This window comes from Pelophylax lessonae (genome assembly GCF_965119305.1).
Source record: "Pelophylax lessonae genome assembly, chromosome: 2".
Lineage (NCBI taxonomy): Eukaryota > Metazoa > Chordata > Amphibia > Anura > Ranidae > Pelophylax > Pelophylax lessonae.
This window is the reverse complement of record NC_138769.1, coordinates 119,499,921-119,526,872: the sequence shown is the minus strand read 5'-3', so window position 1 is coordinate 119,526,872 and position 26,952 is coordinate 119,499,921. Positions and strand designations below refer to the sequence as shown.

General features: G+C 47.7%; 1 protein-coding gene across 1 annotated transcript; it reads right to left on the bottom strand.

The window, feature by feature from the left end:
* Positions 1–2,190: 2,190 nt before the first annotated feature.
* LOC309547379 (uncharacterized protein) lies at positions 2,191–24,354 on the bottom strand. Its single transcript, XM_082247222.1, has 4 exons — positions 23,958–24,354; positions 16,737–16,841; positions 11,568–11,637; positions 2,191–2,926 (listed from the first exon to the last, which is right to left on the bottom strand). Exons 1-4 carry the CDS (start codon positions 24,258–24,260, stop codon positions 2,634–2,636), a joined length of 771 nt encoding a protein of 256 aa, XP_082103348.1. The 5' UTR covers positions 24,261–24,354; the 3' UTR covers positions 2,191–2,633.
* Positions 24,355–26,952: the final 2,598 nt, after the last annotated feature.

Sequence of the window (26,952 nt, the reverse complement as noted above, 5' to 3'; positions counted from 1 at the left end):
ATTTTGTAGGTAATAGGGAACATCTAAAAATATTAATTGTGCCAAAGCAATACCCTGAAACATTTACCCTTTGTCTGGAATTCCTCTTGAAAAGCAGACCATTTGCTTGTGTATGAGGGTATCTAGGCATTCCTGTTCCATTAACCTCATTGCTGTACAGTATCTCACAAAAGTGATTACACCCCTCACATTTTTTTTAAATATTTTATTGTATATTTTCACGTGGCAACACTGAAGAAATTATACTTTGCTACAATGTAAAGTAGTGACTGTTCAGCTTGTATAACAGTGTACATTTGCTGTCCACTCAAAATAACTCAACACACAGCCATTAATGGGTAAACTGCTGGCAACAAAGGTGAGTACACCCCTAAGTGAAAATGTCCAAGTTGGGCCCAATAAGCCATTTTCCCTCCCCGGTGTCATGTGACCCGTTAGTGTTACAAGATCTCAGCTGTGAATGGGGAGCAGATGTGTTACAATTGGTGTTATCGCTCTCACTCTCTCATACTGGTTACTGGAAGTTCAACATGGCACCGCATGGCAAAAAACTCTCTAAGGATCTGAAAAAAAAAAAAAAAAAGAATTGTTGCTCAAGATGGTCTAAATATGGCCTAGGCTATAAGAAGATTGCCAAGACCCTGAAACTGAGCTGCAAGATGGTGGCCAAGATTATACAGCAGTTTAACAGGACAGGTTCCACTCAGAACAGGCCTCGCCATGGTCAACCAAAGGAGTTGAGTGCACATGCTCAGCGTCATATCCAGAGGTTGTCTTTGGGAAATAGACGTATGAGTGCTGCCAGCTTTGCTGCAGAGGTTGAAGGGGTGGGGGGGTCAGCCTGTCAGTGCTCAGACCATACGCGGCACACTGCATCAAATTGGTCTGCATGGCTGTCGTCCCAGAAGGAAGCCTCTTCTAAAGATAATGCACAAGAAATCCTGCAAACAGTTTGCTGACGACAAGCAGACTAAGGACATAGATTACTGGAACCATGCCCTGTGGTCTGATGAGACAAAGATAAACGTATTTGGTTCAGATGGTGTCAAACGTGTGTGGTTGCAACCAGGTGAGGAGAACAAAGACAAGTGTGTCTTGCTTACAGTCAAGTATGGTGGTGGGAGTGTCATGGCCGGCACTGGGGAGCTACAGTTCATTGAGGGAGCCATGAATGCTAACATGTACTGTGACATACTGAAGCAGAGCATGATCCCCTCCCTTCGGAGTATTTCAACATGATAACGACCCCAAACACAGCTCCAAGACGACCCCTGCCTTGCTAAAGAAGCAGAGGGTAAAGATGATGGACTGGCCAAGCATGTCTCCAGACCTAAACCCTATTCAGCATATGTGGGGCATCCTCAAATGGAAGGTGGCGGAGCACAAGGTTTTTAACCTCCACCAGCTCCGTGATGTCATCATGGAGGAATGGAAGAGTACTCAAGTGGCAATCTGTGAAGCTCTGGTAAACTCCATGCCCAAGAGGGTTAAGGCAGTGCTGGAAAATAATGGTGGCCACACAAAATATTGACACGTTGGGCCTAATTTCAACATTTTCACTTAGGGGTGTGCTCACTTTTGTTGCCTGCGGTTTAGACACTATTGGCTGTGTGTTGAGTTATTTTGAGGGGACAGCATTACACTGTTATACAAGCTGTACACTCACTACTTTACATTGTAGCAAAGCGTCATTTCTTCAGTGTTGTCACATAAAAAGATATAATAAAATATTTACAAAAATGTGGGGGTGTACTCACTTTTGTGAGATACTGTATATCTGTGGTGTGAGATCTAAGGCTCTGCTGCTTCTGACTGCTGGTCTCATGAGATTTGGTGATGCTGCTACTGTGCTGCCCACTGTTCTCCTTGCTGGAGGCTCTGATATGAGGAAGCAAAGCCCTGCCTTTAAATATATGGTCGCCCTACACAGAGACACAGTGACCAACAAGACATGGTAAGTCAATAATTGGGAAAAGATCAGCTGCAGGGAACCCACAGGCAATACTGGTGACTAGTCCTTGGTTTTCGGTCTGGCTTTTTGGATGCAGTTTCCAGAGTTCAGGTCTGCTTTAAAAATTCCAGTCAGAAGCAAACAAAAACAGTGTCCATTTATACAAGTCCTAAACATGGTGTGATCCACTACTTTCAACATAATTTGCAGAAGGACTTAGATGAAGCTAATTAAATTGTTTTCATGTTTTTCGGACAAGTTTTTGGACTTTTTCTCACTGGCAATTCACCGCTACCACTTACTATGTCCATGTTTTAGGAGCAGGTGAAAATGCAATTTTGTCGAAAATTGGGTGAAACGAATCCAAAAAATTATGGGGCCCCTTAGAAGGCCTAGTGAACTTTAGGCAGCTGATATGTGCTTCAGCCTAACAGGTTACACCTATAATGAAAATATTAGCTTTGGGTGGAGAGGTTCACTGAAATTATGTAGACATCCCCAAAGGGTGATTTCCATAACAGTGAAGAAATTTTACATTCACAACTGTACAAACAATGGAAGATCTACCTATAAATAGGTGGAGGTAGGGTAGGCACAGCAATACACAGACGATTGTCAAGTCACATTCCGATGGAAGCTGTATTGAATCTGCAGTCAAGAAATCCATGTGTTGCGTTATTTTTTACTGATCTGCTTCCAGCTGTGTATCGACATACTGGAAATGGGCGCCGTCACACAGTACAAACTGAGGGTTCTTCCTCTTCCATACAGTGAATGAGTCAACATGCCCTGGCCAGTTGGGAAGCCGTATCCTCTTCACACAGCAGAAATCCTCAGCCAATGCAAGCTGGAAGTCACGTGACGTGGACTGCCCCCAGGGATTGGAAGACAACGTTTCACCAAGCAGTTCACCCACATGGAACAGTGTGTGTCCCCTGAAGTAAGCCAGACAATCCAGAGAAAAACGGGAAGATTCTGGAAAAGAGAAGACAATGTGAAATAAAGCTCCTTCCACATAGGCCAAGATCAAGTGTTACGTATTGATTGTGCAATGTTCGTAAATGAGTAGATTGACCTCAGCATCTCCTAATCACTCTTTTAGATGTTAATGTGACTGAGCATATTCATGCATTAGAAGTTTTATTCGCCAAGATTTTTTAACATAATGCTAATCTTGGGCTCGCTGAAAGATTGTTCCATAGTTTGCTTTAAAAATAAAGATTTTCCAATGCTGCATGTCTTCATAATGTACGGAATCAGATTAAAGTAGTATTAAAATCCTCAACTATTATGTAAGGTTTCCCTCTAGTACCTTTTTTATTTATTTTGTGCTAGCTTTTTGCATAACTGGAAGTATGTACACAAAGGTGGCTCCAGGAAGACCCTGGAAGGAATGGAAAGGCTAGGGTGTGTTTGGGACACTGAAGGGTATGTGGGACTGGAATCAGTATAGTAGGGGGCTACATGCTTGCCTCTCCCTTGCTATGGGGATATCAGCCTGCATGCCTGACATGTCAGCTTGGTTAGTTGGAGGGAGGCAGTTTTTTTTTTTTTAACAAAACCTAACATAAAAACAGCATCAACCCTCCTAGTGCTGAAACTGTGTATAAATATTTCATCAACGAGTCATTGATAAATACACCCCCTAGAGATTAAGCTAGTCATAGACATGGTTGTTTTCCACCAACTTCATACACTATCCATCTACTGGGAATAAAAGACTAGATCAGAAGTAATTGGCAGAAACAAAGCAATCTACCAACCAAAAGTTCAATCAACCACCAACCTTTGGTCAATTGTGAGGTCCAAACTGGGCAACAAATTGAAAGCTTCAATACAGTTTATGAAAACATTGAATCAAGAAGGGAAAAAACTATGGCAATTTTAAAGAAAGCAATTGGGTTTTTATACTAAAGAATAAAAAGCCCTGAAAACAGGAATGTAAAAGAAAGGCTGTTTTCAATCCCTTCTTCTTTTGGTCAATTAAAACCTTTTTGACAATAATTGGAATTGAAATTGTGATCACTATATCAAATTGCCATGTGTATGGCCAGTTTTAGAGGGAGAACAGATCAGCTACTGCAGTTAATATGCCTAACTATTTGATAGGCATTTAGATATGAGCCACATAGGCATGTATTTTTGTCACGGAGTCATCAGATTTGTAGACATAAATGGTGACAGTAAAGCACAACCATTGTGGAGCACTGCAAAGCAGGAAGCAAAGTCTGAATGTGTAATCAGCATATATAGCTGTTCTCTCCCTCTTTTTTCTGAAGATAAAAAGGTGTTTAAAAAATTGAACATTGATACAATTATTTACATCAACCTGAGCTTTTTATATGAAATATTAAAAAAGCCCTGAAAACAAGGATGTAAAAATGGCACTCTGCAGTTGTTCCTTATGCCTGCCAAGCATTCCCCAGATGCCAGGGCTGAATAGTATATCAGCACACAAGCAGAGTTGCCAGTGATAAATGGTGCCTTTGGTCTTTACATTAAAGAATACTAATGCAGTGTTCTTTGAAAATACGCCATGTAATGAATACTCAATCTTTTTGACTGAATATTCTACATATATAGTCCATATATTTCTGCTGCGAAACTCCTAATCCTGGAGGAATACGCAGAGAATAGTGTGGTAAGGGTACGTGCCCATTGCATTTAGGAGGAGGGGGGAGGTATTTTATTACTACATTATCAAACTGCATAGCCAGGGAAAGGCAGATTAGGAGACTTCCTTCTGGACTGATGGATGCTTTGAAGCCTGGATTGTAGAAAAAAGCCAACATACGCAGTGTGTGGCACAGATGCCTGGGGCAGTACATACAGTATACAAAAATATATTATCAGTAAAACGTTCCCATGTTTGATAAAAGATTCCACACTATCATCCTGCCTACCAGTACCATCTGGCTGGGTCCTCATTGTTGCCGTCATTGCAAATATGTTGGCGGAATAGTGTGCTGTGTACTGCTAGAATTGTGGGGTGATCATTTACCCTATTCTTGGTGTATCGACACAAACTAGGCAAACTGTCTCTTTCTGCTTCTCCTTCAGCCTCAGTGTGCCTTTTGTGTCTAACATATAATCCTAGTTAGAGCATGTCAGTTGGGGTACGAGGGAGGTGACACAAGACAAGTGGTTCAGGAGGACTGGCTTTGGATGTCTCTATTAAGAACATCCACCACAAACTGGAATTAGGAAAGAGCATATTTTTGTCACATTGCTGCATTTGCTATACAGGTCCTATGGGGTGTATCTTACATGAACACATGTAAAGGCCTAAGTTTCACTTTTAGCGATTGTATATTGTTTGATGCTACAATGAAAATAGATTTTTCTGCATTATGATTTTAAGTGCAAGCTGGAAAATCCCTATGATCATAACACGTGTATAAATACTGCCCTCTACTGATCATATCTGCAGGACTTCCACCTTCGGACAGCAGCAGGATTTTTCTTGAGATTCTTGTTGCGGTTTAAAGCAGAAGTTTACCTTGTACAAAAAATAATAAATGCACATCTTTTTCAGGTAAAAAAACGTGCCTTTATCATTTTTTTCCCTGCAGTCTGTAAAGCATTGCACCTGTGATCAGAAGATTGTGAGTGCAATGCCTGGATCCTGTAGACACACATACAGACAGGCAGTAACTGAATAGCATTAAGAATCAATGGACTACAAGAGTGCACACCAGCACCCTCGCAGTTCATTGGGAACTATACGTTGTCAACTGCAATGGCTGGTAGTACTTGTAGGCATTCATTCACAGGAAACAGTGAATGAATGACGTTCTCATGTAACAGTAGGTACAGGGAGAAGACCCCCTGCCCGCTGTCACAGGGAGGGGGGGGGAGCAGGAGTAGATGAGGCAAGAACTGGAACGTCCTTAATACAGGCAGAACATGTAACATGTTCCAAAGGTGAACTTAGCCTTTAAACGCTAGGTTCACCTTTAAAAAAATAATAAATGCACATGTTTTGCAGGAAAACAAAAGGGCATTTTTTTTATAGGAGCCTGCAAAGCATTGCACCTGTGATCTGTGGATTGTAGGTGCAATGCCAGGCTCCTTCAGACACTTCCTCCCGCTTTCTGCTCATACGTCTGTGGGCTTTCAGTTAGAAAGCTGAAGGAAGTATCAATGGACTAGGAGTGCACTGATTACTGCACTCTTAGTCCATTTAGAACATCAAGTCAATTTGCCGCGGTGGAAGATGGGCCTTGTAGTTTATTCATTCACAGATCTCCATTAATGAATGATGCAGCTGTACGGGCAGACCTCCGCACAGCCACGCCAAAACTAAATGTGCCTGGGGAGAGGATCCCCTGCATAATGTTACAGGGGATGAGGGGCTCAGGGGGGGTTACTGAGGAACATGTTACACCCTACATAGAGGTAGAACATGTTCCTAAAGTTGAACTTAGCCTTTAAATGAAAGCATTTATATCCCATGTTTATAGTCCATGCAAACAAAGTCTAGCTATATGTATGAATAATTATTTTATAAATGGTATTATGCTATTTATTAAACAGAATAAAAAGCAATATCAGCGCAAGTGGATAAAATGAAACTATAAGCAGCTGAACTCTCAGGTCAAAATAGAACACCCATCTAAAGTCATAGAAATAAAATAGAGCAGCGCTAATATTAAACCAGATGAAAATAGCAGCTTCAATGATGGAAAAAATGAAGGGTAAAAGGTAAAAAAGTCCATGCAATGCCCGTGAGGTAGAGGTGACACAGACGACTTCCTAATTAAGGATGCAGGTGCTCTCAGTGCACTCACGACCACCACCATATAGATTGGCCTCTCACCTTAACCTTACTTGTACTAAGCGTATAACTCCTTTTAACACCGGACAATCAAGGATCAATCCTCCCTCAATTGGACACAATGGATCGGCCACTATAACTCTTCACAACACCAGTAAGCCAGCAATACTCCAGGGTCAGCACAGATCGGCAGCTCCACTCGTGTGCATGTGTTAAAAGAACATAAAACCGGGCAAGCCCATAGTGTAATACTGTAAACTTTTAATGGTATATTGCATAAAAGACAGCCTCTTGGTTCGAAGATAAAATCAGCATGTAGTGATACAGCGGTGCCAGCGAGTCTTGCAGAGACCTCGCCGGACTTCCAGATAGCAGCGGGTGACGTCGACGGCTCCACCTTCCCCCCGTACGCGTGTCGACCCCCGATAGCGGAGCCGTGGACGTCACCCGCTGCTATCTGGAAGTCCGGCGAGGTCTCTGCAAGACTCGCTGGCACCGCTGTATCACTACATGCTGATTTTATCGTCGAACCAAGTAAGAGGCTGTCTTTTATGCAATATACCATTAAAAGTTTACAGTATTACACTATGGGCTTGCCCGGTTTTATGTTCTTTTAACACATGCACATGAGTGGAGCTGCCGATCTGTGCTGACCCTGGAGTATTGCTGGCTTACTGGTGTTGTGAAGAGTTATTGTGGCCGATCCATTGTGTCCAATTGAGGGAGGATTGATCCTTGATTGTCCGGTGTTAAAAGGAGTTTTACGCTTAGTACAAGTAAGGTTAAGGTGAGAGGCCAATCTATATGGTGGTGGTCGTGAGTGCACTGAGAGCACCTGCATCCTTAATTAAGAAGTCGTCTGTGTCACCTCTACCTCACGGGCATTGCATGGACTTTTTTACGTTTTACCCTTCATTTTTTCCAACATTGAAGCTGCTATTTTCATCTGGTTTAATATTAGCGCTGCTCTATTTTATTTCTATGACTTTAGATGGGTGTTGTATTTTGACCTGAGAGTTCAGCTGCTTATAGTGTCATTTTATGCTATTCATTGACCAAATTTCATCCTCAACACTTCGCTGTAGATTGTAAGCTCTTGCAGGGGAGGCTTTGGCTTTCAATAGTTCTGAATTTGTTCAATATTTTTTTTTTTTCAGTTGTATGTGTTTGCTACTTGGAGATGTATGTCGTATCAGGCCACCAAGCGAACATTCTTGTACGATATTGTTGTACATGTTTGTCAGAGACAAGGGGAGCTGTAAGCTCAGCAGACACAAGCTGTCTCATGGGTACAATGAATTTCAGATATTCAATTGTTGCCTCAAAAAGGCTTAAGCTGTCTATAGATGGATCATGATTTTGACAGTCCTGCAGGGACCAGGCGAATTCCGGTCCATCTATGCCTAGAGAGAAATGAATAGGGGATGATGAAAATATTTCATTTGATTAGCATTGCAGCCAATCAGCTATAGCGCTGATCAGTGTATTCTGACAGTGAAGTATTCACTGTCAGAATACAATAGCATAGGGTGGGGGGGACTTCTTTTCCCATCACAAATGTGTGGATGGGTGGGCGAATCGATTTGGTCCGACCCAGACAAAACATAATAGTGTTCTCTTATGTCTGTCAACACAATAACTGTTATCCCTTTAACTGCCCCCCCCCCCCCTGCCCCAAATACATTCTCCCCTAGCACCCTGAAGTCTTATACTGATCTGTCATTCCTAAAGAAAGGTCATCCACTTAATAGACAGTCTTCCCATAGGAATCGAGATTTTGTGCACATACAAAGGAGGATAAGCTGCTCAGCTGGAATATTTTGCAGCAGCGGCTGTGTAGCTCCAAGTGGCAGTTATAAAACTCTGGGGGAGCAGAACAGTTTTCGTAAATGATTGTCACATTACCATGCATGCTTTTATTGCTCAAACATGCATGGCTATGCAAACACGAAATGGCGCAGTGTAGTGTTGTTCTACTCTCAGAGAAACAATAACTAAGGAGTAAAGATTCCCCAACTGGATGCTCGATGATTTTTCCTCTGAAAATAACCAGCCAAGGCTGTCTGCTGCTACTCATAGATAAGACAATCTTCACCCATTCTGGCCAAATTTGACAGGGAAACCATACTAGTTTCTAGTCAATTTTATGTAAAGCTGAACTCCAGGCAAACAGCTAAATAGACAGATGAAATATAGTATATGGGAGCTGTTTCTCCCTCTCCAAAGTCTGAGCTCTGCTGTAAAGGCACTACAAGAGGTTTATACAAAGTCAAAACCCTGTTCTTACTTTGCTTGTATTTAAAAAAATGTACATATATTACTGTATTCATGATTACATAGCCGCATTCCTTTGTGTATATTTTATCACCTGGAGATTAAAGTGACACATTTTTTAAATTAAACTAAGGAGGTTATACTTCCCTGCTCTGAGCAATGATATTACACAGAGAGGTCTCTTACATCTTTTTTTATTCCCCCGTCAGCGCTGTCTGCTCCTTCTTCCTTTAGGTGCCTCTTTAGCAAGCGAAAGGGGGAACCCCTGCGCATGGGCTCCCCAGCTGGGGTGTGTGCATCTATAGACACACAATGCTGGTAAACCACATCCCTGCTTCCTCCTCACAAAAGGTTGAATGACAGCAGCAAGAACCTATGACCCCAGCTGCTCTCAGTGCTTCCAGAAAGAAAGCGAGAGCTGTACTTTAAAACTTTCTGTGTACTTGACTTGTTTTACAGATTGAAAATCTAGACAGCTCTTATCTCTGCCTGTAGGAGAGGTGTGTCCCGCCTCTGAATCATTCAGCATTGCATGTATAGTCTGATATTATTATTAACATTATTACTACACAATTTACATAGTGCTTTTACGTATACAGTATCTCACAAAAGTGAGTACACCTCTAACATTTTTGTAAATATTTTATTATATCTTTTCATGTGACAACACTGAAGAAATTACACTTTGCTACAATGCAAAGGAGTGAGTGTACAGCTTGTATAACAGTGTAAATTTGCTGTCCCCTCAAAATAACTCAACACACAGCCATTAATGACTAAACCGCTGGCAACAAAAGTGAATACACCCCTAAGTGAACATGTCCAAATTGGCCCCAATTAGCCATTTTCCCTCTTGACTTGTTAGTGTTACAAGGTCTCAGGTGTGAATGGGGAGCAGGTGTGGTGAATTTGGTGTTATCACTCTCAATCTCTCATACTGGTCACTGAAGTTCAACATGGCACCTCATGGCAAAGAACACTCAGAGGATCTGAAAAAAAGAATTGTTGCTCTACTTAAAGATGGTCTAGGCCATCAAGATTGCCAAGACCCTGGAACTAAGCTGCAGCACGGTGGCCAAAACCATACAGCAGTTTAACAGGACAGGTTCCATTCAGAACAGGCCTCGCCATGCTCGATCAAACAAGTTGAGTGTACATGCTCAGCATTATATCCAGATGTTGTCTTTGGGAAATAGATGTATGAGTACTGCCAGCACTGATGCAGAGGTTGAAGGGGTGGGGGGGTCAGCCTGTCAGTGCTCAGACCATACGCCACACACTGCATCAAATTGGTCTGCATGTCTGTCATCCCAGAAGGAAGCTTATTCTAAAGATAATGAACAAGAAAGCCTGCAAACAGTTTGCTAAATATAAGCAGACTAAGGACATGGATTACTGGAACCATGTCCTGTGGTCTGATGAGACCAAAATAAACATATTTGGTTCAGACGGTGTCAAGTGTGTGTGGCAGCAACCAGGTGAGGTGTATAAAAACAAGGGTGTCTTGCCTACAGTCAAGCATAGTGGTAGGAGTGTCCTGGTCTAGGGCTGCAAGAATGCTGGCGGAACTGGGGAGCTACAGTTTATTGAGGGATCTATGAATGCCAACATATACTGTGATATAGTGAAGTAGAGTATGATCCCCTCCCTTCGGAGACTGGATCGCAGGGCAGTATTTTAACATGATAATGACCCCAAACACACCTCCAAGACGACCACTGCCTTGCTAAAGAAGCTGAGGGTAAAGGTGATGGACTGGCCAAGCATGTCTCCAGATCTAAACCCTACTGAGCATCTGTGGGGCATCCTCAAACAGAAGGTGGAGGCGCACAAGGTCTCTAACATCCACCAGCTCCATGATGTCGTCATGGAGGAGTGGAAGAGGACTCCAGAGGCAACCTGTGAAACTATGGCGAACTCCATGCCCAAGAGGGATAATGCAGTGCTGGAAAATAATGGTGGCCACACAAAATATTGACACTTTGCGCCCAGGTTGGACATTTTAACTAAGGGGTGTACTCACTTTTGTTGCCAGCGGTTTAGACATTAATGGCTGTGTGCTGAGTTATTTTGAGGGGACAGCAAATTTACACTATTATACAAGCTGTACACTCACCACTTTACATTGTAGCAAAGTGTCATTTCTTCAGTGTTGTCACATGAAAAAATATAAAATATTTACAAAAATCTGAGGGGTGTACTCACTTCTGTGAGATACTGTATATTATATATTCAAATCAGTCCCTTCCCTCAAAGAGCTTACAATCTAAGGTCCCCAACTCACATTCATACACATACGCCAATTTAGACAGAAGCCAATAAACCTACCAGCATGTCTTTGGAGTGTGGGAGTTAACCCGGAGGTAACAGAGAGAACACAAACTCCAGGCAGGTAGTGTCGTGGTTGGGATTCAAGACTCCAGTGCTGATAGGCGGAGGTGCCAACCACTAAGCCACTGTGCTGCCCATTATACTGCTTATCATGCTATTCACAATTCATTACAGCATTCTGTGTACAACAATGAGCACTTTTTGGAGTCTTGACAGTGTCAAGAGATAACTTACCGTCTGCATCCGGCCAGGCAAGAAATAAGGCTCTGTCTGGGTAATTCTCTAACAGCTCAGGACCTCCAGTCTAGACACAATAAGTTGTATGTTCAGTAGCTGAATCTGGGTCCTGTAACCAGTGTGACAATAAAAATAATAATACCAACACACAGCGCATGCAACAGAAAGTCCTTCCTTTACACCTTCTATTAATTCATTAACTTTCTGCATTAAAAAACAAATCAGCAGTGGGCTTCATGAGCAATAGGAGAGCAGAGGTGAGATGTTACCCAGAGCAATTCAATTCCAAAGTTTAGAAAATGAAAGCAGCCTGTATCATAAAAGATCTACATTGTTAATCAACATTTGATATAAAAGCAACAAATAGCAACTATGTGTGAGGCAGCTGGTCATCGCTAGACCGCATATGGTTTATCCATGATGATTACTGTATCACCATTTCTATAGCAACTACTGAGCGTTGGATTGTCAGCTTGCTTTCCTAATGACTGCTTCTTTAACATTTGTATTAAAGGTCAAATCTAGAAAATTTTAGGTTTTACAATCTGCTAGTGTGTGACCAGTTTTAATGACCAATTTTAATGCCAGGTTTAGCTTGAATGGACCACTTTAACCGAAAGACATGCTAATAGTCACAGTTAGGAATGTATAAGTACCAATACCTATAACCCCATCGAAAAGATGGCATTTATGTAAATTTGCTGGTAGATCGACTTATTTCACATGGGCTTGTTGCACAATTTTACTTGCTCAGCTGGCTGCAGCCGCTGATCAATTTATTTTGACAGCAGAGAGTCCCGCTGTCAGAATACAATGTACCTGCAGGGGAAGATTCCTCTCTTGTGTTTTTTCTGTTCAATCTGCTGGCTGATTAAAAGAAAAGTCATCTATTTTCAGCTTTAAAACTTTGCTTCAGGCACTCATTATTAAAAAGTGTAGGCGGTAGTTTTGTTTTTCAAGCAATTATCTAGGAAAATATAACTTTTTCAGCGCTGTCGCATTTTGAATGACAATTGCGCGGTCATGCAATGCTGTACCCAAATGAAACTTTTATATTTTTTTTTCCCACAAATAGAGCTTTCTTTTGGTGGTATTTGATCACCACTGGGTTTTTTTTTGCTAAGATTTTGAAGAAAAAAAGTTTCTGTTATAAAATTTTGAAAAAAAGTAGGTTTTCTCCTTCACTGACAGGCACTGATGAGGCTGCACTGACAGGCACTGATGAAAGGGCACTGATGATGAGGCACTGATATGCAGCACTGATGGGCACTGATAGGCAACACTGATATACAGCACTGATGGGTGGCAATGACAGGCATTACTTATTGGCATCCTTGGTGGGCACTGACTGGCATCCCTGATGGGCATCCTTGATGGGTCTGCACTGATTGTCAGCGCAGACCCCCCCCTTCAGGAGAGCCACTGATTGGCTTTCCTCTACCCGCGCCTTGTCAGTGCAAATAGAAGAAAAACTGAGAAACGGCACTTCCTGGTTATGATATGACCAGCTGTGATTGGACACAACTGATCACATGGTAAAGAGCCATACGTCATAGGCTCTTTACTGAGATTGGAGATGCGGTATGTCAGAGAGACACATTGCACTATCGATTGCCAAGCTGCATGCCGCCGGGGGCGCGCAATCGGCTTATTCTGTTGGATTGTTATCCATTTGACATATCATACTTACCTGCCCTGTGCAGTAGTTTTGCACAGAGCAGCCCAGATCCACCCTATTCTCGGGTCCCTCACCGAACCTCCTGGCCCCTCCCTCCTGCCGAGTGCCCCCACTGCTAGCAGCTTGCTGAGCCGCTGCCCTGTGTGTCCATTCAGACACAGAGCTGTTGCTCGGCCCAGTCCCCTCTCTCTCCTTATTGGCTCACTGACTTTGATTGACAGCAGTGGGATCCAATGGCGCCCACTGCTGTGTCTCAGCTAACCAGGAGGGAGAGTCCCGGACAGCCAAGGCTGTCATGCAACAATGCTGGATCGAGAGGGGGCTCAGGAAAGTATTAGGGGGGCTGAGGGAGGATGCTGGACACAGAAGGCTTTTTAGCTTAATGCATAGAATGCATTAAGATAAAAAACCTTCTGCCTTTAGAACCACTTAAAGGCTGGGTTCACACTTAAATCGGATGTGGTTCACAGAAGGGGGTCTGGTGCATCCCTGTTCTCCATTTCAAGGACAAAATCAGGCCCGAATATTTGCCTGAATTCTGACCTGAAACGGAGCCAAAGACGCACAGGACACCTATGCGATATGCTCCGCAGTCCCCATGGAGATATGGGAACCCGCTAAATTGAGAGCCGGGCCGGGCACGCTCTCCTGTCATGCTAATGAGAGAGATCAGCTTTAAACTTAACAGAAAGTTCCCCCCTGCAATGCCCCCCCCCCCCCCCCACCTCAAGGTAAAAAAACAAGGACTATGTATAGCAAATGGCTACTTGCAGATGAATACAAGGCTAGAGCGATTGAAAATTTACTGTTTTAAACACCTGTATTCTTCAAATTTGGCTAGAAGCCTGCATGGTCATAAGTGCACACAAATATCCTAATGAAGGTGCAGCATCTGATGGTACATCTCATATTTACAACTTAGGATGAAACAAACAGTACAAAGCCACAAAACATGAGCAACAGTTTACAACACTTGATGGATAGAACTTAAAAAAATGCATTCAAAGACAGATAACCAGTAAAAGTTTTAATGGAAAGCTTTAGGCTGGATCGATACTTTTGCAGGGCAACAATGCATGTGTGCTAATGTGCAATATGCCATGCATTAATGTGTATTGGGTTAAAGCAGCCTATACCTTGAATAGGGTGCCTGTGTGTTGTGGTTCACTGTAATACAGGTGCATTATAGTGACATTAAAGTGGAAGAAAAGCCTAACTATATTTATTCCTAAATATGTTCCTCCACCACCTAACCTATATAAAAAAAGAAGATCTGTGTACTCACCTATTCTTAATCCTCTCTGGTCCAATCACATAATCCCGCAGCTCTGTCTCCCTGTGTAAGGGAGTGCTTGACAATGGCTGTGAGTTCCTGGTGCCGTGACACCACTCATAGGCTCCCATGGCCCAGCCCTTGTTGCCACTCTCTCCTCTTCCCTGCGGCAGTCGCTCACCGACACAGGGGAGCTGGAACTGCAGGATCACATGACCAAAGCAGATAAAAAATAGGTAAGTACACAGATCTTTTTTCATATAGGGTAGGCAGGATAGTTAGGAGGTAGGGAAACCCTTAAGAATAGTTATAGCCAGGATTTTCTTTCAGTTTAAGAATGAACCACAACCTTCAGGATAACATGCTCTTATTGCATTGCATCGTACTGCCATATTGTGTACGCAGCCTTACAGATATATGGATAACACGGTGTAATGGCATTTTACACTAAGGCCTCATGCACACTGGACATTTTTGGAACTGCTGTTAGCAGCGTCAGACGTTTTTTTTTGCAGCTGCAGAACGCCCATCCATGTTATTCTATGGCCTCATGCACACATAGAGCTTTTAGGAGCTCCAAGTGGCATAGGCGTTTTACAGCTCCAAAAAAAACCCAGGAAATGTGCGTTCTGGAGCTGCAGCGTCAAGCTGTAAAAACGTCTGACGCTGCTAAAGGATGAATAACGTTGCTTAACGTGCGTTAAGCCACGTTATACGTTTTTTTTTCTTCCATTCAAAATCAATGGTTCCCTATGGGAGCCTATTGATTTGAATGGAAGTCGCACCGTAAGTCGGATCAGGATGATCCGACTTGCGGCGCGACTTGCGCTGTGAGAATCTTGAGAGGGAACTTCATGCCAAAAATGGGAAAAAAAACGGCGTGGGGTTCCCCCCCAGGTTCCAAACCAAGCCCTTCGGGTCTGGTATGGAATTTGAGGGTAGCTTCTCTCTTCTCTCCGCTCTTCTGCTCTTTTGCCTCCTCTGGTCTTCTTCTTCCTCCGGTCCTCCTCCGACGCTGTCATCGGTGATTATGCCGGTCTCTGCAGCTTGTTATATAGCCATTAGGGGCGTGGCCTCTCAGACGTCACCGGGAGGCCCCGCCCCTAATGACTATATAATAAGCTGCAGAGACCGGAAACCGGCATAATCACCGGTGACAGCGTCGGAGGAGGACCGGAGGAAGAAGACCAGAGGAGGCAAAAGACCAGAGGAGGCAAAAGACCAGAGGAGGCAAAAGACCAGAGGAGGCAAAAGGGCAGAGGAGGCAAAAGGGCAGAAGAGCGGAGGGCAGAAGAGCGGAGGGGAGACCAGAAGAGAGGAGAAGAGCGGAGAGGAGAAGACCGGATGAAGATTTTTAATAAACTTTTTAAAACGTCTCCTGTCGTTATTTACACACACTGCCTTTTATGGGGTGAATGGGTAGGGGTACAGTGTACCCCATACCCATTCCCATAGGGAGGGGGTCCGGGATATGGGGGGCCCCCTTGTTAAAGGGGGCTTCCAGATTCCGATGAGCCCCCTGCCCGCAGACCCCCACAACCACCGGCCAGGGTTGTGGGGATGAGGCCCTTGTCCTCATCAACATGGGGGCAAGGTGCTTTGAGGTGGGGGGTGCAGAGCCCCCCCCCTGCCCCAAAGCACCCACCCCCCCCCATGTTGAGGGCGTGTGGCCTGGTATGGTCCAGGGGGGGTGGGGCCGCTCGCTCGTCCCCTCCCCTTTCCTGGCCTGCCGGGCTGCATGCTCGGATAAGGGTCTGGTATGGATTTTGGGGGGGACCCACGCCGTTTTTTCGGCATGGGGCTTCCCTCAAATTCCATACCAGACCCGAAGGGCCTGGTTTGGAACCTGGGGGGGAACCCCACACCGTTTTTTTCCCCAATTTGCCGTGGAGTTCCCCCTCAAGATTCTCACAGCGCAAGTCACGCCGCAAGTCGGATTATCATGATCCGACTTGCGGTGCGACTTCCAGTCAAATCAATAGGCTCCCATAGGGAACCATTGATTTTGAATGGAGGCAGAAAAAACGCTGCTAAAAGCTACGTGGCCAAACGTGCAATAACGCTAATGGAAAAAGCTACTGAAAGCACGTTTTTACAGCTGCTTTTTCCCGGCGTCAAGAAACAGCTTTGGAGCTCGTTTTTATGACACCCTGTGTGCATGGAGCCTAGGCTTTACATGCTCTTTCCACAATTCTTTTTATAGAAATTATCTTACCATGATCTCTGTGTAACGCATCTCAGGTGGAAAAATGCGATTTTGGTCAAAAGCAACCACGTCAAGCCCACGACTCTGTAGTAAAAATTCCCAGTAGCCAGTGCCCTAGATTAAGAAAAGCCACATTTACAAAAGAAAAGCAAAATAAGCATGTAATGGTGACCATTATGACATTCATACCATGTCTGTCTAGAAATTTGCCCATCTACTTCTGCTGCAGCATATTGCTTTTATACGGTAATAAAGAATTTACAACACAGCAAGCTGCCTGCAGCGGGATACTCCTTCATTACTTCCTTTTTTATTCTTAGCATAAATAATGATTCCATTTATAAAAGTAAAATGTTCCCTTAGACAGTTTGTGTTGCCTCTCAGCACCAGGTGGTCCCCTTTGAGCTATGGGAAAATGGAAGAATGTCTGCCCATAGAGGTTAAAGGGACATTAAAGCTTTAGTTTCTTTTTTATTAAAATAATAAACATGTTATACTTACCTGCCCTGTGCAGTGGCTTTGCACAGAGCAGCCCAGATCCTGGTCTTCTGGGGTCCCCAGCATGCGCTCCAGGCTTCTCCGCTTAGGTTAGTGCCCCCATAGAAAGCCTCGTTTTTTGGAGGTACTTGCGCAGGCTCACTCCCACGTTGCCTGGTCTGTGTCCATTGACACTGCTATCAATCTGCCAAGTCAGGAGGGAGACAGCAGTGTTCTCTGGTACACATTGATGGATCAGGATCAGGTAAGTATAAAGGGGGGGGGGGGGGTTGTGCAGCACAAAAGGTTTTTTACCCTAATGCTGTAATGTTAAAAAAAAAGACCTTAAAGTGGTTCTAAAAATGTAAGTTTTTTTACCTTCATGAATTCTATGCATGAAGGTAACAAACCTTCTCTATGAAGCAGCCCCCCCAATGCTTACCTGAGTCTGATCTTCCTCCAGCTCTCCAGGGACCCCCCTTCTTATTGGCTGAGACAGCAGGAGGAGCCATTGGCTCCCGCTGCTGTCAATCACAGCCAGTAAGCCGATAAGGAGAGAGAGAGGGGTGTGGCCGAGCCATGGCTTTGTGTGTGAATGGACAGGCAGAGAAGCAGCTCGGGAGCAAGCCTGCTTGGGTGCCCCCATAGCTTGCTCGTGGGAGGGAGGGCCAGGAGCGCCGTTAGGGTCCCAAGAGGAGGAGGATTGGGGCTGCTCTGTGCAAAACCATTGCAAAGAGAAGGTATGTATCAAGGTCTTACCTTGCCTTCCTGTTGGCAGCCATCTTGGACCTGTGCAGACTGCTGCCTCTTATAAACTCTGATTATATCATCACTTGCCTGCTGCCTGGGTGTCGCACAGTGATGATGTTGCACACCTGACTATATCTATCACCTGATGAGTTGCAGTCCTTGCCCTTGCGTTTTTGCTCCAAGGTGCATCACTGCTAGCAGTCTTCTATTCACCGTGTATGACCTGGCTTGGCTCTCGACTCCGCATCGGCAGACGACCTGCTTCTGGACTTGACCCCAGCTTGTTCCTGATCTTGCTTCCTCACTCTTGCTGTGCGTTTATTATTGTTTGCTTCAATAAACTGCTTTATTTTACCTGCATTCCCGTGTGGTCTGCTCTCTCCTAACACCCTGACAGTATGACATGTTTATTTTAATGTAAAAAAGCCAAAGCTTTAATACCACTTTAAGGCTTTAGAACCACACTACTCTGACCATATACGGCTTAAATTTTATCAGGAATCAGTTGAAATTTTAGCCATGGGTGACCCTGCAAGCATCACCAACTTGACAAAAGTTGATCTAAAAATTTGCTGAGCCAGATGGGAAATTCTTAGCTGAACAGCGACTGCATTCCAGGAGTTGTTTGGATGTTCAGGTATTCAGGCAGCCACATGTGGAGCAGTGGGGATTTCCCCATCAAGGATAAATAGAAATTATTGATTATCAGCACAGGGGCCGAATGAGAGAAAGCACAGTGTGTATGGCTAGCTTAAAGGATAAGTACACCTTTGGGAACATGTTACATCCGATTACAGGGTAGAACATGTAACATGTTCCCAGTGCCGCTTCATCACCTGTACACACATATGAACCATACAATAACACTATAGGTGCAAAAAAGTTTACTTTAAAATTTGATGTCTATGTAAACTTAGGAAATAGAAAATTTTCACATGAAATTCTACAGGTGTAAAGCCAATGGACCCTTCATTAATGGAGAAATAGCTTCCTGCAATAAAGCAAGGCTGTGCAGCTACTTTACCACTATGTATCCAATTATAGCAGATCTCCTGGAAGGATTGAAGAAGATGACCTCTGCAGGGTGGAGGGAAGTATTGTGGGTAGTGTGCAAGGCAATTTGAAAGGCAGTGCATTGGGTGGTCTAGAGGGCAATGTGGTATCCTTGTGGTGAGTAGTGTGGTTGGATACACACAGCTCTTGCAGACACCAGTGTGGAGAGTGGTATGGTGGGCAGTGCACAGTGTGGTGGGGTACTCAAAGCTCCTACTGACACCAGGTGGCAGTATGGTGGATAGTGCAGTAAGGTACTTACGGCTCCTGCTGACACCAGGTGGCAGTGTGGAAGGCACTGTGGTGGGGTACTCACAGCTCCTGCAGACACCGGGGGCAGTGTGGAGGCTTGTATGGTGGGTAGTGCAGTGGGCAATGTGGTGGTGTACTCACAGCTCCTGCAGACACCAGGGGGCAGTGTGGTGGGTAGTGCAATGGGTGTTGTAGTAGGTACTCACAGCTCCTGTAGACACCAGAGGGCAGTGTGAAGAGTGGTATGGTGGGTAGTGCATAGTGTGGTGGGCAGTGTGGTGGGGTACTCACAGCTCCTGCAGACACCAGGGGGCAGTGTGGTGGGTAGTGCAATGGGTGTTGTAGTAGGTACTCACAGCTCCTGCAGACAACAGAGGGCAGTGTGAAGAGTGGTATGGTGGGTAGTGCATAGTGTGGTGGGCAGTGTGGTGGGGTACTCACAGCTCCTGCAGACACCAGGGGGCAGTGTGGTGGGTAGTGCAATGGGTGTTGTAGTAGGTACTCACAGCTCCTGCAGACACCAGAGGGCAGTGTGGAGAGTGGTATGGTGGGTAGTGCATAGTGTGGTGGGCAATGTGGTGGGGTACTCACAGCTCCTGCAGACACCAGGGTCCAGTGTAAAGTATGGTGGGTAGTGCATAGTGTGGGGGGCAGTGTGGTGGGGTGCTCACTGAAGACAGAAGGGGGAAGTTTAGTGGATAGTGCAGAGTGGTGAGGTATTCACAGCTTCTGCAGACAATAGGGGGAGTGTGGTATGGTGGGTAGTGCAGTGGGCAACGTGGTGGGGTACTCACAGCCCCTGGAGATATAACGGGTTAACGTGGTGGGTAGTTCAGCAGACAGTGTGGTTCGGTACTCACCGTCCCTGCAGACACCAGGGAGCAGTGTGCAGGGTTTGATGGTGGGCGGTGTAGTAGGGTACTCACAGCTCCTTCAGACACCATGGGGCAGCATGGAGAGGTATGGTGGGTAGTGCATAGTGTGGGGGGCAGTGCGGTGGGGTGTTCACTGAAGACACCAGTGGGCAGTGTGGAGGATGGTACAGTGGATGGTGGGATGGGGTCCTCACTACTCCTGCAGACACCAGGGGCAGTGTGGATGGGTATTCACCACTCCTGCAGATACCAGGAGGCAGTGTAGAGGATGGTACAATGGGTAGTGAGGTGGGGTACTCACCGCTCCCGCCGACACCAGGGGGCAATGTGGAGGATGGTATAGTGGGCAGTGTGGTGGGGTACTCACCGCTTCCGCAGACACCAGGAGGCAGTGTAGAGGAGGGTACAGTGGGCATTGTGGTGGGGTACTCAGCGCTCCCGCAGAAACCAGGGGGCAGTGTGGAGGGTGGTAGAGGGGGCAGTGTGATGAGGTACTCACCGCTTCCGCAGACACCAGGGGGCAGTGTAGAGGATGGTATAGTGGGCAGTGTGGTGGGGTACTCACCGCTCCCGCAGACACCAGGGGGCAGTGTAGAGGATGGTATAGTGGGCAGTGTGGTGGGGTACTCACCGCTACTGCAGACACCAGGTGGCAGTGTAGAGGATGGTATGGTGGGCAGTGTGGTGGGGCACTCACTGCTCCCATAGACACCAGGGGGCAGTGTAGAGGATGGTGGGGTACTCACCGCTCCCGCATACACCAGAGGGCAGTTTACAGGATGGTAGAGTGGGCAGTGTGGTGGGGTACTTACCGCTCCCAGAGACACCAGAGGGCAGTGTAGAGGATGGTAGAGTGGGCTGTGTGGTGGGGTACTCACCGCTCCCGCAGACACCAGGGGGCAGTGTAGAGGATGGTACAGTGGGCAGTGTGGTGGGGTACTCACCACTCCCGCAGACACCAGGGGGCAGTGTAGAGGCTGGTATAGTGGGCAGTGTGGTGGGGTACCCACCGCTCCCGCAGACACCAGGGGGCAGTGTAGAGGATGGTACAGTGGGCAGTGTGGTGGGGTACTCACCGCTCCCGCAGACACCAGGGGGCAGTGTAGAGGATGGTACAGGGGGCAGTGTGGTGGGGTACTCACCGCTCCCGCAGACACCAGGGGGCAGTGTAGAGGCTGGTACAGTGGGCAGTGTGGTGGGGTACTCACCTCTCCTGCAGACACCAGGGGGCAGTGTAGAGGATGGTACAGTGGGCAGTGTGGTGGGGTACTCACCGCTCCCGCAGACACTAGGGGGCAGTGTAGAGGCTGGTACAGTGGGCAGTGTGGTGGGGTACTCACCGCTCCCGCAGAAACCAGGGGGCAGTGTAGAGGATGGTACAGTGGGCAGTGTGATGGGGTATTCACCGCTCCCGCAGACACCAGGGGGCAGTGTGGAGGATGGTACAGGGGGCAGTGTGGTGGGGTACTCACCGCTCCCGCAGACACCAGGGGGCAGTGTAGAGGATGGTACAGTGGGCAGTGTGGTGGGGTACTCACCGCTCCCGCAGACACCAGGGGGCAGTGTAGAGGATGGTACAGGGGGCAGTGTGGAGGGGTACTCACCGCTCCCGCAGACACCAGGGGGCAGTGTAGAGGATGGTACAGGGGGCAGTGTGGTAGGGTACTCATCGCTCCCGCAGACACCAGGGGGCAGTGTAGAGGATGGTACAGGGGGCAGTGTGGTGGGGTACTCACCGCTCCCGCAGACACCAGGGGGCAGTGTAGAGGATGGTACAGGGGGCAGTGTGGTGGGGTACTCACCGCTCCCGCAGACACCAGGGGGCAGTGTAGAGGATGGTACAGGGGGCAATGTGGTGGGGTGCTCACCGCTCCCGCAGACACCAGGGGCAGTGTAGAGGATGGTACAGTGGGCAGTGTGGTCGGGTACTCACCGCTCCCGCAGACACCAGTGGGCAGTGTGGTGGGGTACTCACCACTCCCGCAGACACCAGGGGGCAGTGTAAAAGATGTTACAGGGGGCAGTGTGGTGGGGTACTCACCGCTCCCGCAGACACCAGGGGGCAGTGTAGAGGATGGTACAGTGGGCAGTGTGGTGGGGTACTCACTACTCCCGCAGACACCAGGGGGCAGTGTAGAGGATGGTACAGTGGGCAGTGTGGTGGAGTACTCACCGCTCCCGCAGACACCAGGGGGCAGTGTAGAGGATGGTACAGCCGGCAGTGTGGTGGGGTACTCACCGCTCCCGCAGACACCAGGGGGTAGTGTAGAGGCTGGTACAGGGGGCAGTGTGGTGGGGTACTCACCGCTCCCGCAGACACCAGGGGGCAGTGTAGAGGATGGTACAGTGGGCAGTGTGGTGGGGTACTCACCGCTCCCGCAGACACCAGGGGGCAGTGTAGAGGCTGGTACAGGGGGCAGCGTGGTGGGGTACTCATCGCTCCCGCAGACACCAGGGGGCAGTGTAGAGGATGGTACAGGCGGCAGTGTGGTGGGGTACTCACCGCTCCCGCAGACACCAGGGGGTAGTGTAGAGGCTGGTACAGGGGGCAGTGTGGTGGGGTACTCACCGCTCCCGCAGACACCAGGGGGCAGTGTAGAGGCTGGTACAGGGGGCAGTGTGGTGGGGTACTCACCGCTCCCGCAGACACCAGGGGGCAGTGTAGAGGCTGGTACAGGGGGCAGTGTGGTGGGGTACTCACCGCTCCCGCAGACACCAGGGGGCAGTGTAGAGGCTGGTACAGGGGGCAGTGTGGTGGGGTACTCACTACTCCCGCAGACACCAGGAGGCAGTGTAGAGGCTGGTACAGGGGGCAGTGTGGTGGGGTACTCACCGCTCCCGCAGACACCAGGGGGCAGTGTAGAGGCTGGTACAGGGGGCAGTGTGGTGGGGTACTCACTGCTCCCGCAGACACCAGGAGGCAGTGTAGAGGATGGTACAGGGGGCAGTGTGGTGGGGTACTCACCGCTCCCGCAGACACCAGGGGGCAGTGTAGAGGCTGGTACAGGGGGCAGTGTGGTGGGGTACTCACCGCTCCCGCAGACACCAGGGGGCAGTGTAGAGGATGGTACAGGCGGCAGTGTGGTGGGGTACTCACCGCTCCCGCAGACACCAGGGGGCAGTGTAGAGGATGGTACAGGGGGCAGTGTGGTGGGGTACTCACCGCTCCCGCAGACACCAGGGGGCAGTGTAGAGGATGGTACAGGGGGCAGTGTGGTGGGGTACTCACCGCTCCCGCAGACACCAGGGGGCAGTGTAGAGGATGGTACAGGGGGCAGTGTGGTGGGGTACTCACCGCTCCCGCAGACACCAGGGGGCAGTGTAGAGGCTGGTACAGGGGGCAGTGTGGTGGGGTACTCACCGCTCCCGCAGACACCAGGGGGCAGTGTAGAGGCTGGTACAGGGGGCAGTGTGGTGGGGTACTCACCGCTCCCGCAGACACCAGGGGGCAGTGTAGAGGCTGGTACAGGGGGCAGTGTGGTGGGGTACTCACTACTCCCGCAGACACCAGGAGGCAGTGTAGAGGATGGTACAGGGGGCAGTGTGGTGGGATACTCACCGCTCCCGCAGACACCAGGGGGCAGTGTAGAGGCTGGTACAGGGGGCTGTGTGGTGGGGTACTCACCGCTCCCGCAGACACCAGGGGGCAGTGTAGAGGATGGTACAGGGGGCAGTGTGGTGGGGTACTCACCGCTCCCGCAGACACCAGGGGGCAGTGTAGAGGATGGTACAGGGGGCAGTGTGGTGGGGTACTCACCGCTCCCGCAGACACCAGGGGGCAGTGTAGAGGATGGTACAGGGGGCAGTGTGGTGGGGTACTCACCGCTCCCGCAGACACCAGGGGGCAGTGTAGAGCACACAGCAGGTCCAGCACCTGTGGACTGGGCACAGAGAAGGAGAAGAGGATCTGCAGGCGCTGACAGCTCGATTCCTCCTCCAGACTCCGTAGAAGGTGGAGAAGTTCCTTCCTGCGGGGGGCGGACAGTAGGGGGTCGCAGAACCTGTGCACATCTGGGGGGAGCTGCAGCAGCTTCCAGCGGAAGAGGTCGTAGTAGAGATTCTGCCCCTTATGCTTCCTCTGCTCCATAGTGTCCCAGTGCAGCAGAGCGCCCATAGAGGCCGCCATAATCCCCCCGGCCAAGTCCACCTCCTGCACACTGCTCGGCGGACAATTCAAAGCGGCGCCTCCGGCCGGAGAGCTGGGGGAAGTGAGACACGGAAGAGAATCGGAGGAGCCGGCAATCTCACTGTCAGTGCTCTGCTCCCACCTGCTGGCCGTTTTCGGTAGTGCACATTGTGGAAATCAGTAAACACCCAATGCTGTGTTGGTGGGTGCTGTATTTAGTGGGTGGAAGTGCTGGCACACAGTTGGCATATTCCTGGGTCTACTTCAGCTCTTAAAGCGGCACTGACAAAAAATAAAAAATCCAAAAGAATTGTACCTGAATCAATTAATACTGCCTGCTCTGTGTCAACACTGCTGTGTTTAAAGCTGAACTCTGGCCACAAATGTTTTCATGTAAATATAGTCCCCAATGGCCAGAAAGGATATAAATCTACTTTGTGTGCACCAAGTGCTTTTGAAAGCCCAGATATTACCTTATGAAAGTAGCAGTACCAGGCATCCCAACCTGCAAAAACTAATTTCAGGGAGGTGGCACTCTGCGCCGCCGCTGCACGTTTCCAGCGCCCCCCCACACTAATTTAACACAACTAGACAATGATGAAATGAAATGGAATCAGTATACAGAGGTTTACTTCTTCTGAGAGATAATAAAGGAAGACTCTAACCACCATGACCAACCAGTTCAGTGATTTGAAGTGGTGATGGTGGTAGGAGTCAGAAACATTGCACATGCTGGGATATTTACAGTTATGTGCTGGGGGATAGTTGCACTTCTAGCACATGTGACATGGGCAGCCAGAAAATGTCATGTGATTCTTCATACATGTATGACACCAGGATGACCATGACATATTATGACAAAACACAACTAGTTATTAAAAAACATATTGCAACAATTTACACACACTAATGCACATACCATTTCTACTTATTTTGCAGAAAGCTGGTGGTTACTGCTGGTGCGGTTACTGCTGGTGGGTAGTGCTGACGGTTAATGCTGGTGGGTAATGCTGGCGGTTACTGCTGGCGGTTACTGCTGGTGGGTAATGCTGGCGGTTACTACTGGGGGTTACTGCTGGTGGGTAATGCTGGCAATTACTACTGGCAGTTACTGCTGGCGGGTAGTGTTGGTGGGTAGTGCTGGCGGTTACTGCTTGCGGGTACTTCTGGCGGTTACTACTAGCTGGTAATTCTGGTGGGTAATGCTGGTGGTTACTGCTGGCGAGTAATGCTGGTGGGTAATGCTGGCACTGCTGGCGGGTAATGCTGGTCATGCGGGTAATGCTGGAGGAAGCAGCGGCTGTAGTAGAGAGCAGAGCCACTGCTTCCTGTATGGCTCCTCTCACAGGTGAAGTGCATTTCATATAACTCTGCCTGTGACAGAGCCGGAACTATACAGGAAGCAGCGGCTCTGTCACTGACTGCAGACATTCTAAGTCTCCCGCAGCAGCCAGGAGATCGCACGGCACTTGCGGGTGACCGTGAACTGCCGGCCAAAGGCAGGAGACTCCTGCAAGTCGTGGGAGACTTGGAATGTCAGCAGTAACATCATCACTGTGCATAGTCTGTACAGGAAGCAGAGCTGTGAGAGGGGCCCAGCAGATCCCACCCACTACAGGCTACCTGCAGAAAACTACAGGAGGGGGCGGAGACAAGGAGTGAGAGCAGCAGTGATTGCTCTTTATTACAGGAAGCTCCAGTGTTACACTGGATTACTGCACAGATGCAACACAAAGGCCTCATGCGCACTAGAAAGGTATAAACTGCTGTAGAAATGCTAATGTTTTAGCATTTTTTGCCGGCGTCTTGCAGTGTTAGTCTAGTATTTAACCACTTGCCGACTGCCTAACGCCGATCTACGTCGGCAGTCAGCCCCTCACAGGCAAAGTGACGTAGGGCTACGTCACTAGCTTGTGAGGGTCTAGAGAGCGAGCGCGCGCCCCCGGAGGCGCGCTCCCGCTCCAGCGTGGTCACGGACCCCCCCGCGCGTGTGACCGGCGGACCCCATGTCCGCCGGTCACTCGGCGATCGGCGGGGGAGAGGGAGAATGTCAGGCAGCTTGTGTAAACAAGCCACCTGTCATTCTCCTTGCTGTTAAGACACTGATCACTCGGATCTAGTATGTAGATCCGTTGATCAGTGTCCTTACAGCTGAAGCCACAGCCAATCACAGTAGAAAGCACGCCCCTAGGGATACACACAGCCCCTCCCTCCCAAATAAAGTTAACCCCTTCACTACCAGTGTATTTTTACAGTAACAGTGCATATATATAGCACTGATTACTGTAGAAATGTCACTGGTAACCCCAAAAGTGTCAAAAATGTCAGTCAAGGGTCCGATCTGTCCGCCCCAATGTCGCAGTACCGCAAAAAAAAATCGCAGATCGCCGCCATTACACGTTAAAAAAAAAAACAACAAAAATGACAAAAATCTTTCCCTTTGTTAGTAAACGCGATAACTTTTGCGCAAACCAATCAAAATACGCTTTTTGCGATTTTTTTTATCAAACATAGGTAGCATAAAACAAATTGGCCGAAAAAGTTAAAAAATTTTGATTTTTACATTTTTTTTTTTGGGAATTTCATATAAAAAAATGTGAAAAATATTGCTATTTTTGCAAAATTGACGCTCTTTTTTTGTTTATAGTGCGTGATCAAAAAATTGCACAGGTGATCAAATACCACCAAAAGA